The sequence below is a fragment of the Lacerta agilis genome, chromosome 2 (genome assembly GCF_009819535.1).
Source record: "Lacerta agilis isolate rLacAgi1 chromosome 2, rLacAgi1.pri, whole genome shotgun sequence".
In the NCBI taxonomy this organism is placed as follows: domain Eukaryota; kingdom Metazoa; phylum Chordata; class Lepidosauria; order Squamata; family Lacertidae; genus Lacerta; species Lacerta agilis.
In genome coordinates, this window is record NC_046313.1 from 105,793,514 (window position 1) to 105,808,067 (window position 14,554).

The window sequence follows — 14,554 nt, forward strand, 5'->3', positions numbered from 1 at the left end:
ACCAGCTTGTTATACATTTTGGGAACACTCCTGCTTTCTATCAAGAACATGAAAAAATAGTTGTAACAGACTTCTGTCCTGATATTCAGGTGTACCTTTTTCTTCCACAGATTTCCAGAACTAAACTATTCTGAAAGAAACTCTTGTGCTGCAATGATAAATAAAGTTACCTCTGAACGGTGCAATAGTGAACTTAGGTGGATTTGCCAGAAAGACCCTCTCCTACTGTGATATTTTAATTTGATAAATGTAATAATTATGTGGGTTTTTGTTATTTGCCAGGAATGCACAATAAAAATGTCACTGAGTGACTGAGAAGTTTATGTAAATGTATTATCCCATTTTCATCAAGATACCTCTTTGTGAAATCCAGAGGCAGCACACCTAAAATGGAATTCTAAGTCATTTTATTTTGGCTATTAAGATTGGTTTTAAGTCACAATTTAGGATCAGCTGTAGAATTTGGCAGTGCAAAATAATAATCAAACAAACAAACAAACAAACAATACCCCACCCACCTGTCTGGGTTTCCTCAGCCACTCTGAGCAGCTTCCCGCACATATATGTGCGTATCTGAAGAAGTGTGCATGCACACGAAAGCTCATACCAAGAACAAACTCAGTTGGTCTCTAAGGTGCTACTGGAAAGAATTTTTTTTTTAATTTTTTTTTGACTATGGCAGACCAACACGGCTACCCACCTGTAACTGGAATAATAAAACAACTAACACTAAAAACTTCCCAATACAGGGCTGCCTTCAGTAGTCTTTTAAAAATTGTATAGTCATTTATCTCCTTGACATCTGGTGGGAGGGCGTTCCACCGGGGAGGGGGGGCGCAGTGGCGTAGCATGGGTTATCAGCACCTGGGGCAAGGCAAGTAATTTGCGCCCCCTAACCCGTGGATTTTAGCATCCATGGTTTCAGGCCAATAGCCAATATCAGTATAAACTTTTTGGTCAATATTTTCTGGCAGATTTGGCTGAGTATAAACATCCTTAGATGAAACTGTCTCTGCTTCTAATGCAGGAACAGGAATGTCCACCGACACAGGATCAGGATTATGAGTCTCCTGTGGTGCTGCTGATGGTCCTGCTGTAATTTCAGCAGTACTCACCAAAAACTGGTGAAGGCTTCCAGCTAACTTAGCTTGTTGCTCTGTCTCTATCTTTCTCCTTTTCCTGCCTTGTGCACCAGATTCTTTTTTGTATGGCATGATATAGGTGTAGTATTCTGCTAAAATTATAAAAAAGGGGAAAAAAAGAAAATCACTTTCTTGCCTTGCTGCACTTTTAGCACCCCTTCATTGTATAACCATTTCTTTACTCTTAAAGCGTGCCCCCTTTCAATGCAGAGAGACCAGTGTGCCCCCTTTCATTGCAGAGAGACTTACCTGCAGCGGCGGCTTCTACTCAGTTCCCCGCGTCTCCTCGAGTCCTCCCGCCTCCTGCTCAGCAGCTCAGCCAATTGCATGCATTCGCCTTTCGGCCAATGAGGAAGCGGATCCCACTTCCTGATTGGCTAGGAGGAGGATCCGTGTGACAATAGCGAATTTTTTTGCGAAATCTGTGATAGCGCCAGACTGCTGACTCTGCTCACTCGCTGTTAAACTGACTGAGCGAACTGTTATGTCAGTTGCACCACTGTCACCACTGGCTCTCTCCTCTCTGGCCTGTGTCACCTGCCGCCGCTGCCAGCTTCTTCTTGCTGCTGCCTGGTCTGGTCTGGTGTGGTGTTATAATTCAATTTATTTTGGCTACTAAAAGATTAGTTTTAAGCCACGATTGAGCATCAGCTGTATAATTTGACAGTGCAAAATAATAGTAATAATGTTGTAGTGTAAGACCGAAAATCCTTGGTTCTGAAAGCAAGGAATTGTGGGGCTGGGAGTGTGGGCTGTTTGAGGGAATGACCGAAGACTGCCCTCGGCCAAGAATTTAGAGCATTATCTTTAAGACTTTTTACAACTCGCAAATCTGCTAGGGAGTGTGAGATTCACAAGTGAAGTGTATCACCCTGATGCCCTGATAGGGAGTCTAGGGCCAGCTGGTCATCCTTAGTGCTGTGAGAATTTAAGGAGGAAACATCAAAGAAGCTGCCCTTCTTCCTGACAGGTGAAGAATAATGATCAAAAGGTGTGGATTGGTTAACTGGGGTGAGTGGATTGTTTCCTATTGGAGAAAAATCGGGAGGACACGTGGGAGAAATCCTTTAATTGTCTGGCCCTTTTGTAATGCGGGGAGGCCTAAGAGAGCTTAGGAGGGGTCATCATGCTGAAGCCTCAAGGGCGGGAAAAGCCTAAGAAAGAACTACCTGCCTTTATGATGTAGATTCCGGCTAAGAATCAGATCCTTGCTGCTTAATGAAGAGGGATTAAGTAAGTCTTTAAAGTTAGCATACTTGGATGTTTTTATTTTCTTTGTTTGTAACTGTTATTAGGAACTATGCTTTGTGTATCTTTTAGTAACCTTTAAATAAATGTTCAAAAGAACTGCTGTTCTGTGTTTTGTTCACCTCTAAGTCGTTGCTTGGCTAAATCCAGGTCTGCCGCAAGTCCATGCTGTTGTAAGCGAAAGTATTCATCTGTGGCTCTGTTTTGAGCAAAGGGGCTGTGTTGCCGGAACAGGTGGAGATTGCCCTCTTGTCTCTGTCCTGGGTTCGCAGCTGAAATTGGGATCAATAGAGGGTGGTGGCAGCGAAAAAGAGCGTTTGGCGTCAGCTTGGAGTGGCTGGGTCAAAACGGACACGAGTGGTGCGTGCAACCTGGGCACCAACAGTGGGAAACTGTTGGGCAAGAGGGGGCACGGCTGCTACAAATGTCTCTGAACTTTTCCATCTCTACAATATCCTTTATGAGATGGGGCAAGCAGAACCGTGCAGCATTCCAAGTGCGGCCATACCAAAGAGTTGAATTTATTTTCAATTCCTTTCCTATTGATCCCAGCAGTGGCGTTGCTAGCCCCTGCGCTGCTGGGGGCGGCGGCAGCGCAGAGGAACCCCCCTGGGGGAGGGGCACGACGCGTGCGTCGTGACGTCATCATGACGTCACGACGCACGTGGGTGCAGAAAGGGGGAATTTCCCCCTTTCCGAGGCTTTTTTTTCGGCGGGGGGGGTCGACTAGCGAGGAGGGCGTGACAAGCGTGACACCCTCCTCGCTAGTCGACCCCCCCCCCGCCGAAAAAAAAAGCGGCGGAAAGGGGAAAAAAGAAGCAGAGCCGGCGCTCTGCATTCAAGCCCCGGCTCTGCTTCCTTTCCCCGCCCCCCCGTGGGTTTTTTCGGCGGGGGGGGTCGACTAGCGAGGAGGGGTGACAAGCGTGACACCCTCCCTCGCTGGTCGACCCCCCCCCGCCGAAAAAAGCAGCGGAAAGCACCCCTTCCAGGTGCTGCTGAGTGAGGGAGGGAGCGGCGGCGCGTGGGCGTGGCAAGAGGGGCCGCCGCTTGTCACCCCCACCCGCCGCTTTTCACCCTGTCACTGGGGGCGTACCGCCCCCACCGCCCCTCCCCAGCGACGCCCCTGGATCCCAGGGAGGAATTTCACACACACCCCAGCTGTTGGACACTGGGTCCACATTCATATATATGTGAAAAAGAAATATATACATTTTGTCCCAACATGCATTGTTTATACACTTGCACACATACAATTGCATTTCCTATTTTTCTGCCTGTTTCATTCACCCAGTTTAGAATTGTGCCCAGCAATCCCCTTTTTGTTTTCACTATCCTGTGCGACAGACAGATGCCAGCAACATCTTTGTTTTTAATCAGAAGTTGGATGGCCGTCTGTCAGGGATGCTTTAGTTGAGATCCCTGCATTCCAGGTGGTTGGACTAGATGACCGTCAGGGTTCCTTCCAGCTCCACAAATCTATGATTCTGTGATTCTATACTGATCCTTGGGGGATTTGTCTTCCACCAGCTCATATCCAGCAGGACATTGGGTAATGATACTAATTTGTTGTTTAGTCATTTAGTCGTGTCCGACTCTTCGTGACCCCATGGACCAGAGCACGCCAGGCACTCCTGTCTTCCACTGCCTCCCGCAGTTCGGTACCATTTATCATACGTGGTGGACTTGTTGGTACCTTTAATTTCTAATAAAAACGCTTCTACTTGTTGTTTTTTACAAAGGTTATTTTAAATATTTTCTTCATTTCACTATATATCATCTCCCAGAAAGCTTTTATTACTTTACAAGTCCACCAAAGGATTCCAAAGGAGCAAAAAAGACTTTTTATGTATGCGACAACAGAGCCAGTGTGGTGCAGTGGTTAGGAGCAATGGGCTCGTAACCTGGTGAACCGGGTTCGATTCCCCGCTCCTCCACATGCAGCTGCTGGGTGACCTTGGGCTAGTCACACTTCTTTCTAGTCTCTCAGCCTCACTCACCTCACAGAGTTTTTGTTGTGTGGGAGGAAGGGAAATGAAAATGTTGCTTTGAGGACTCATTAGGGTAGTGATAAAGCGGGGTATCAAATCCAAACTCCTCTTCTTCTGTCCTCCTCCTCCTCCTCCTCCTCCTCCTCCTCCTCTTCTGCAAGGATGTTATTAGCCCAGAGATGGAAAGAAGAAAAAGTCCCTACCAGAGAGTAACGGCAAACCAGGCTGTTGGACTATAGCGAAATGGCAAAGCAGACTGGGAAACTCAGGAACCAAGAGGACAAAAACTTTATAAAAGAATGGGAAAAATTTTATAAGTTATTCAGGATACCAGATGGAAACATTAGCAGGATTTTGATTCCACTTGTAGTGTAACAATTACCGTGGACAATATGGACCGATATAAAAGTTTGGGTTTGGAAGTATATGCAGTTGTAAAAGTTCAAAATGGAACCCCATGGAGGGAGTGGAGGGAAGTCGCGAGAGTCAGAGGAATCTCTGTATATGGATATATATTCGGATTATTACAATTTTGTATTGGTAAATTTAAAAAATGATTTAAAAATAATAAATAAAATACTAATAGTGTGGAGGGGGCCCAACCTACATACAGCATTCCAAAGAAGCAAAGACATTGTGGTGGCAAACTCCTTCCCTGACAAACACCTACATTTCAAGAGAGCCCCTGCATAGGCAGATGTAGGATGTGGCGCTGTGGTCTGAACCACTGAGCCTCTTGGGCTTGCCAATCAGAAGGTTGGTGGTTTGAATCCCCACGACGGGGTGAGCTCCCATAGCTCTGTCCCAGCAGTTCAAAAGCACGCCAGTGCAAGTACATAAATAAGTACCATTGTGACGTGACGGAAAACAGCGTTTCTGTGCGCTCTGGTTTCCGTCACAGTGTCCCATTGCACCAGAAGAGGTTTAGTCCTGCTGGCCACATGACCCAGAAAGCTGTCTGTGGACAAACACCGGCTCCCTCTTTCTGAAGCGAGTTGAGTGCCACAGCCCCATAGTCGCCTTTGACTAGAGTTAACCGTCCAGGGGTCCTTTACCTTTAACCTTTACACCTCCCCACTCATAGAATCATAGAATTGTAGCTGGAAGGTACCCCAAGGATCATCTAGTCCAACCCGCTTCAATGCAGGAATATGCAGCTGTCGCATACAGGGATCGAACCTGACACCTTGGCATTATGAGCACCATGCTGTAGCCAACTGAGCTATCCAGTCTCATTCATAGAAACCCCAGTCACATCTCAATATGGTTTAGCTATAATCCAGGGGTCAGCAACCTTTTTCAGCCATGGGCTGGTCCACCATCCCTCAGACCATGTGGTGGGCTGAACTATATTTTTTTTGGGGGGGGGGAATGAACGAATTCCTATGCACCACAAATAACCCAGAGATGCATTTTAAATAAAAGCACATATTCTATTCATGTAAAAACACCAGGCAGGCCCCACAAATAACCCAGAGATGCATTTTAAATAAAAGGGCACATTCTACTCATGTAAAAACACACTGATTCTCAGACCGTCCGCGGGCCGGATTGAGAAGGCGATTGGGCCACATCCGGCCCACAGGCCTTAGGTTGCCTACCCCTGCTATAATCCATAATTGGAGCCTGCTTAGGCATCTTTCCAAAAGTCAAACTCCATTCTAAAAGCTGATCAATAGAAACTGAACAACTCCCCAAAGCGTTTTTTTAAAAAACAAGAACAACAATCCTGCCCTCCACCCCCTACCCTAACCACCTAATAATGCTGCGAATGTGTGACTGGTATTGTGGTTGAAGAGAAGAGCTGCTCCGGAAAGAGATGTTTGGCCATCAACTCAGGCTATAGCAGCAAACCTTCACTGCTCCTTCCACAGCCCTGCAGCTCTGAACGCCTTCTCTGCAGCCTCTGCTTGCCAATGGAGAGTGAAGATGGTTATACTGCTTTGAACTTCCAGTCTAGGAAGGTTGCATCAGGAACGGCCGCTGTAGCTCAGAAAAAAGGTACTCAGTTCAGACCCCCTCACATCTTCCAGTTTTTGTCTGACTCCACTGTAATATATAAGTTGATAGATGGACATGATTTTCCTTTTCCTTTAGATTTACCCTGAGCGTAGAACGTTCGTTTGTACCTTTATAAGCAGTATTTTTGTTTGAATAATGAGACGGAAATACAGAAGGGTGCATGGCACCTAGGGATGGGGAAGAATTTCCGGGTTGTTTGTTTGTTTTGCATTTTCATGAGAAACTACCCAAATTGCACTATTCAAAACAAAACAAAACTGTCGTTCAAAATGGGCACTTGTGTTTGAATTTTGCAAATCAGTCCTTCAGCCACAAAATATGCACAAATATGCATATACTGGTGTCAATAAAAGTGCAGACAATCATTTAAATAATATACAAAAATTCAGAGGAAATGGCTTGCAAAAATATGTATACATGAAAACTGCATATGAAAATGTGGGAGGAATCTTTTTCAAACTAATTATTTCAATTGGGGATAACCACCATGGTGTTTTCCTTTCCAACAAGTTTTTGTATCTGTCCCATACTTCATAGAGTGACTTCCGGAAAATGTGGTTTCCAAAACTTCTGTGTACCTTTATCTTTTCTTGCCAAAGGTATGCGTGCCATCCGAATCTGTTATCATGTCCTTCCAGGTCTAAAAGATCTGGTTTCTTCAAATTTATCCATTCCTTTATCCAACATAGACAAGCTGCTTCATAGTATAGCTTCAAATCCGGTAAGGAAAAACCTCCTCTTTCCTTACTATCTGTCAATAATTTAAATCTTATTCGGGGTTTTTTTCCCCTGCCAGATAAATCTTGAAATTTTCTTTTGCCATTCTCTGAAAACAGCTGTCCCTTTTATTATTGGTATTGTTTGAAACAAGAATAACATTCTCGGTAGCACGCTCATTTTTACCGCTGAGATTCTTCCCAATAAAGAAAGTTTCATCCTTTCCCACACTTCCAGGTCTCTCTTAATTTTATTCCATGTTAATTCATAGTTGTCTTGATACAGATTAATACTCTTTGGTGTTATCCATATTCCCAAATATTTAACTTTCTTTGCCACTTCAATTTGTATTTTTTGTTGCAGTTCCTGTGCTTCTCCATTTTTCATATTCTTAACCAAAATTTTAGTCTTTTTCCTATTAAGTTTAAATCCTGCGAATTGACCAAATTCTTCCATCTCCTCTAATGCTGCGTTCGCGCTTTCTAAAGGTTCTTCAACTGTCAGTACCAAGTCGTCGGCATAGGCTTTCACTTTATGTTGGGTCTTTCCGATTGTAATTCCTTTTATTCTTTCTGATTGCCTTATCGTCTTCAAAAGGACTTCCAGGACCGAGATGAATAATAACGGTGAAAGTGGACATCCTTGTCTTGTTCCCTTCTCAATTTCTATACTTTCAGTTAGCGTATTATTTACAATTATTTTTGCTCTTTGCTGTGAATATATTGCCTTGATACTTCTTATAAATTTTTCTCCCATATCCATTGCTTCAAAATTCTTTACCATAAACTCCCACGAAATATTGTCAAAGGCCTTTTCCGCATCCACAAAAATCATAGCGGCTTGCTTCTCATTCCTGACAGTCAGATATTCAATAATATTAATTATATTTCTTACGTTGTCTTTTAACTGTCTGCCTGGTAGGAAGCCCGCCTGGTCTTCATAAATTATCTCTTTCAGTATATTCTTCATTCTGTTTGCTAATATACTAGCAAAAATCTTATAATCATTATTCAATAGCGAAATTGGCCTATAATTCTTGATTTGGAGCAAATCTGAATCAGGTTTTGGTATCAATGTTATGTACGCATCCTTCCAAGTGTCTGGTATTTCCGCTTTCTCTAAAATATTGTTCATCACTTCCTTGAAGGGTTCAAGTAGAATGTCTCTAAATTTTTTATAATATCTTGCCGTAAATCCATCCGGTCCTGGAGCCTTCCCACTTTTCAAATTTTTAATTGCTTTGGTAATCTCCTCTTTTTCAATTTTTTGATTTAGTCGGTTCTTCATTTCTGTCGTTATCTTCTGCACCTCTTTTCCTTTCAGATATTTCACAATTTTATTAATATCTTGATTTCCAGATTTTTTATATAGTTGTCTATAATATTTTGCGAAACCCTTTCTTATCTCTGATGGACTTTCAACTTCTTTTTCCTCAATTTGTATTTTATTTATTGTGTTTTGTTCTTTTCTCTTCTTAATTTGCCAAGCTAGCCACTTTCCTGGTTTATTTGCATGTTCAAAAGATCTCTGTTTCATCCATTTTATTTTCCATTCCACTTCCTGATTTACAATCATCGAGAATTGGTTTTGTAATATCTTAATATTTTGGTTTGCTTTTGTATCATTTGGTTTTACTGCCAATTTTTTCTCATTTTCCATAATTTGTTTTAATATTTCTTCTTTTTTCTTTTCTCTATTCTTCTTTTTAATACTATTTTGTTGAATGAAGAAACCCCTCATCACCGCTTTTGATGCGTCCCATACGACGCTATCCTTTGTTTCTTTTTTCCAATTCAGTTCAAAATAGTCTTTTAATTTCTTCTTTGCTTTTTCCTCTAATTCTTCATCGTCTAGCAAGGTTTCATTCAGTCTCCATCTAAATGATTTTTCTTCTTTCTTCTTAATTTCGCAGAATATTGGATTATGATCTGAAAATGTTCTAGGTTGAATCTCAATTATTTCAACTCTCGGTACTATTTCACTGGATATCATGATATAATCAATTCTTGCATTTGATTGATTTGGTTCTGAGAAATGTGTGTATTGTCGTTCCAATGGGTGTCTCAATCTCCAAATATCAATTAAATTGCAATTTTCCACCAATGAGAAGAACGTCTTAGGTAATTTCCCTTCCTTTGATTCCATCTTCTTCCTTCTTCTGTCCGTCTCCAATGAGATCACACCGTTCATATCTCCCAAAATTATAATCTTCTGATCCAAGTATTCATGTAACATTTCTTCCAAACCTTTATAAAATTCTGATTTATTACCATTTGGTGCGTAGATTCCGACAAAAATAAATTTTTCGCCCTGTGTCGTGACTCGTACTGCAATTACTCTTCCTTCTTCATCTTTGAACAGCTGTTTCGACTCAAGATTTTGTTTTACGTATAGCACTACTCCTCTTTTCTTTGTCTTATCTGATGAAATAAATTCATTACCCAATTTCTTTTTAATCAAAATTCTTCTGTGCTTCCTGGCAACGTGTGTTTCTTGCAGGCAGATTATATCCAGATTTTTCTTTTGCAAAATATGTTCAATTCTACTGCGTTTCTTTTTTTGGTTAATTCCGTTCACATTCCAAGACAGCACGCGTAGCGCCATCTTGGGTTTCTTTTGTTTCTTTACTGTTGTTTACTAATTATTCTTCTTCTTCTTCTCCTTCTTCTTCTTCCTTATTAATATTATCTTCTTCTTCTTCTTCCTCTCCCCCCCCTCCCTGGACTGGGGCGGCACATGCTCCTTCTACTATTTCCTCCTGTCCCTCCTCTTCCTCCTCCCTCCTCACCTCCTTCTCATCTTTGTCCAGCTCTTTGTATCTCCTGAGAAACTTTGTAAGATCCAAAATTCCTTTCAATTTGTGCTTCTTCTCTTTGTAGTAAAAGGAAACTCCCTCTGGGAATTCCCACTTGAAGTCTATTTTCTTTTTGAGTAGCGTCCGTGTCAGTGGCTGGTATGGTGTCCTCTTCTTCAACAGATGAATTGGAATGTCTTTAAATACTATTATCATCGTATTATCAATATACAATTTTTTCTCTCTATTTTTCATCAAAATCATATCTCTTGTTGATTTGTCTTTAAAAATTATCAAACAATCTCCAGGGAATTTCTTCCCTTTTTTCCCGTTTTTGTTTTTACTTTTAATTCTGAAGACATTCACCACATTCACCGCCAGTTCTTCCTTTTGAATTCCAAGCCATTGTGCCAGTTCCGTGATGATTTTAACTCCAATATCTTCTCCTTGTGTCTCAGGTACCGCTCTTAGCCTCAAATTATTCTCTCTCTGTTTGAGTTCTTGCATAGCAATCAAATCTTTCATGTCCTCTTGTGCTTTATTATTATCCGAAATGTCGCTGTTTATTTTCCCTTCTTCTTTCTTTAACTCTCTGACCTCTTTTTGTACTCGCTTAAGTCCTTCCTCATTCTTTTTAGTTCTTTTGTCAATCTCTTGCACTTGAGTTTTCAGTTCTTTGGCTGTTTGGTCCCACTTTTGTTCCATCTGGTCCAATTTCCCTTCCATAGTCTTTTCACTTTCCTTTATTTCTTTAATGTCTTTTTTCAATTCTGATAACATCTTTATCACATAAAAATGAAATCAAGGTCTGGCTGCAAGTTTTTAAACATGATGAGAGCAAAAATGTCCCAATATTCAATTTATTCCTTGTAATGAAATCTGGAGTTATTTCTGATCACCAACAAGTGCATTTATGTACCCAGTAATACCTCTATGATTCTCAGCACAATTTCCTTCTATGTGGTATTTGCTTGCTGATCAGAATGTCGGCAGTTCGAATCCCCTTGACGGGGTGAGTTCCCGTTGCTCGGTCCCAGCTCCTGCCCACCTAGCAGTTCGAAAGCATGTCAAAAGTGCAAGTAGATAAACAGGTACTGCTCTGGTGGGAAGGTAAATGGCGTTTCCATGCGCTGCTCTGGTTCACCAGAAGCGGCTTTGTCATGCTGGCCACATGACCCGGAAGCTGTATGCTGGCTCCCTCGGCCAAAAACGCGAGATTTGCGCCGCAACCCCAGAATCAGACATGACTGCACCTATGGTCAGGGGTCCTTTACCTATCCCAAAAAACCCACAAAAAAGCAGAAACAGGACCAAAGATTTCATTTGTTCTTTTCTAACAAGTTTGTTGTCTTGATTTATTATTATTCCCGTAAATTTTGCCATTTCTGCATAATCCATGAATTTATGTAGCCAGTCTGCTTTCTTCTGGACTTCTTCTTTTCATTTGAGGGCAAATAACGTTCTTGCAGCTGTAGTTGCATACATAAATAAATTTCTATACTGTTTAGATAATTCTAATCCTATAATTCCCAAAAGAAAAGCTTCTAGGTTTTGGTTTTTTTACAAATGTGTTATCTTAAAGATTTTTTGAACGGAATGGAAATGGTTCAGTGAATATTTAGAAATAAATTGTAAACAGACATTAAGACATGGGCAGATTTATTGTTAATACCTGCAGGTTGAGATCCATAAAAGTCAGCATGGGTTTCTGAAAAATAAGTCATGTCAGACCAATCTGATCTCATTTTTTGACAGAATTACAAGCCTGGTAGATGAAGGGAACGCTGTGGATGTAGCCCATCTTGATTTCAGCAAGGCCTTTGACAAGGTGCCCCATGATATTCTTGTAAAGAAGCTGGTAAAATGTGGGCTAGACAATGCTACCATTCAGTGGATTTGTATCTGGCTGACTGACCAAACCCAAAGGGTGCTCATCAATGGCTCCTCTTCCTCCTGGAGAGAAGTGACTAGTGGGGTGCCACAGGGTTCTGTCTTGGGCCCAGTCTTATTCAACACCTTTATCAATGACTTGGAGGATGGGCTTGAGGGCATCCTGATCAAGTTTGCAGATGACACCAAATTGGGAGGGGTGGCTAATACCCCAGAGGACAGGATCACACTTCAAAATGACCTTAACAGATTAGAGAACTGGGCTAAAGGAAACAAGATGAATGTTAACAGGGAGAAATGTAAAGTACTACACTTGGGCAAAAAAAATAAAAATGAAAGGCACAAATACAGGATGGGTGACACCTGGCTTGACAGCAGTACATGTGAAAAGGATCTAGGAGTCTTGGTAGACCACAAACTTGACATGAGTCAACAGTGTGATGCAGCAGCTTAAAAAGCCAATGCAATTCTGGGCTGCATCAATAGGAGTATAGCATCTAGATCAAGGGAGGTAATAGTACCACTATATTCTGCTCAGGTCAGACCTCACCTGGAGTACTGTGTCCAGTTCTGGGCACCACAGTTCAGGAAAGGATACTGACAAGCTGGAACGTGTCCAGAGGAGGGCAACCAGAATGTTCACAGGCCTGGAAACGATGCCTTATGAGGAATGGCTTAGGGAGCTGGGTATGTTTAGCCTGGAGAAGAGAAGGTTAAGGAGTGATATGATAACCATCTTCAAATATATAAAAGGATGTCATATAGAGGAGGGAGAAAGGTTGTTTTCTGCTGCTCCAGAGAAGCGGACATGGAGCAATGGATTCAAACTACAAGAAAGAAGATTCCACCTAAAGATTAGGAAGAACTTCCTGACAGTAAGAGCTGTTTGACAGTGGAATTTGCTGCCAAGAAGTGTGGTGGAGTCTCCTTCTTTGGAGGTCTTTAAGCAGAGGCTTGACAGCCATCTGTCAGGAATGCTTTGATGGTGTTTCCTGCTTGGCAGGGGGTTGGACTGGATGACCCTTGTGGTCTCTTCCAACTCTATGATTCTATATAAATATGATATATATGAGCATAAAAGAATAAGTAAAGATAATTTGGAGTATGCCGGAAATGATGAAAATAAATGTACGGAACCGAAAATATATGTAAGGAACCGCAGAAAGAGGGAGAAGGAAGTTGAGGTTTGATATGTTAGAATAGTTGTGGATCTATTGTTGTAACGTATATAAATGAAAATTATAAATAAGATTATTGTTTTTAATGGATGCAGAATTGAGGACAATACAAATAAAATTAGGTGTGCTAGTTAGCTTGGAAAATAAGATATTGTGTTTTTATTCAAATTCAAAGTATGCATGTAGCATGAAGCATGCACATAGATGGGTCTTTGCTTGTTGCTTCTTCTGCAACATTTCACACTCCTTCCCCCCAGCCTTGTGAATAAAAACACTTCTATAGATGCTGTACCTAATGTCCTGGCCAAGGCACAGTCTAAAGGTGTGAACATGTTGCCTGGCCATCCACTCCACCCACATCCTTTTCCTTTGTACCTCCTGAGCCACGGAGGCAACCCATGGTGAAAACTACAGCGCCTGCCTGTCCTTTTCTCTGCTAACACCTGTTCACCACTGAGCCTGCCCAACAGGGTGCAAAATTGATCAGAAGATTGTTATCATGAGTTCTGGCATGTGGAGTGGTAGATCAGCTTTTCTCATTATCGTGCGAGCTCCATCATAGCTCACTCTTATTTTTGTCTTTTTTGAACTTCTTCACAAGCCCTTCTAAATTAGACAAGTTTAGCCTGGCAGATCTCCACATTCCTACATCACTTCCACACACCCCTTTAAACTCTTCCTGAAAATTCAACGTTTTAGTGTGCATTTCTCCGAATGGCGCCCGCCCTGTGGAACTCCCTCCCTTCAAATGTCGAAGAGATAGACAACTACCAGACATTTAGAGGACATCTGAAGGCAGCCCTGTTTAGGGAAGCTTTTAATGTGTGATATTGTAATGTATTTGATTTTTGTTGGAAGCCGCCCAGAGTGTCTGGGGAAATCTAGCCAGATGGGTGGGGTACAAATAATAAATATTATTATTATTATGCACATTTTTTGTTTGCAATTTTGCTTAGCACACAATTTGGGGGGGGGGCATCCCCTAATACGATGCATTTTGCTATGCTGGTAGTTTACTAAATGTATACCATTTGCCTGTTGGCTCCTGAAGGGATTTTTTTTTTTTTTTTGGTCAAAAAACCAAACCAAAACAAACCACCCAGCCTTCTCCCTGCGGTGTTTGTCAGCCTGCAGTGAGTTGCAGGAGACTCTAGTCTAGGCACTGCTGACTCGCATCATTCAAGTTTTCCCTCTCCTCACAGATGCTTCTGAGCTTCCCTGTTGGTACCAGATCACACTGTGGGCAGGAGGCTTTGTGATCATCATCCTGGGGGTGGCTGTGACAGTCTTGGGTGAGTATTATTTATTATTTCATTTATGAATTGCTTTCCAAAAGTTTTTAATCTGTGGCCATTCCCACAGATATGTATAAGCCTTCCATCATCCCCAGGCAAAGATTTTGACAGAAAAAAGTGGCAGAAGTGTGTCACCTCTGCTCATCCTGTATATTTGTAAATAAATGCAACTATTACAAAAACGTTGTAAGCCTGAAGGCACCTTCTTCCAAAGGAAGCTGAAATGAGGGAAGCACTTCAGTGCTTGAAGGAATACAGTGCAACGAGAGAGAAATATCAC

The 14,554-nt window shown here is 41.9% G+C and overlaps 1 protein-coding gene across 1 annotated transcript in view; it reads left to right on the forward strand.

The window, feature by feature from the left end:
• The first annotated feature begins 849 nt into the window (after positions 1-849).
• The window catches only part of LOC117042385 (killer cell lectin-like receptor subfamily B member 1B allele C), a 53,166-nt gene continuing 39,461 nt past the window's right edge, over positions 850-14,554 (forward strand). The window contains exons 1-2 of the mRNA XM_033141931.1: positions 850-874; positions 14,182-14,271. Of these exons, the coding sequence (XP_032997822.1) occupies positions 850-874; positions 14,182-14,271 (115 nt within the window). The remainder of the gene's footprint in view (positions 875-14,181; positions 14,272-14,554) is intronic.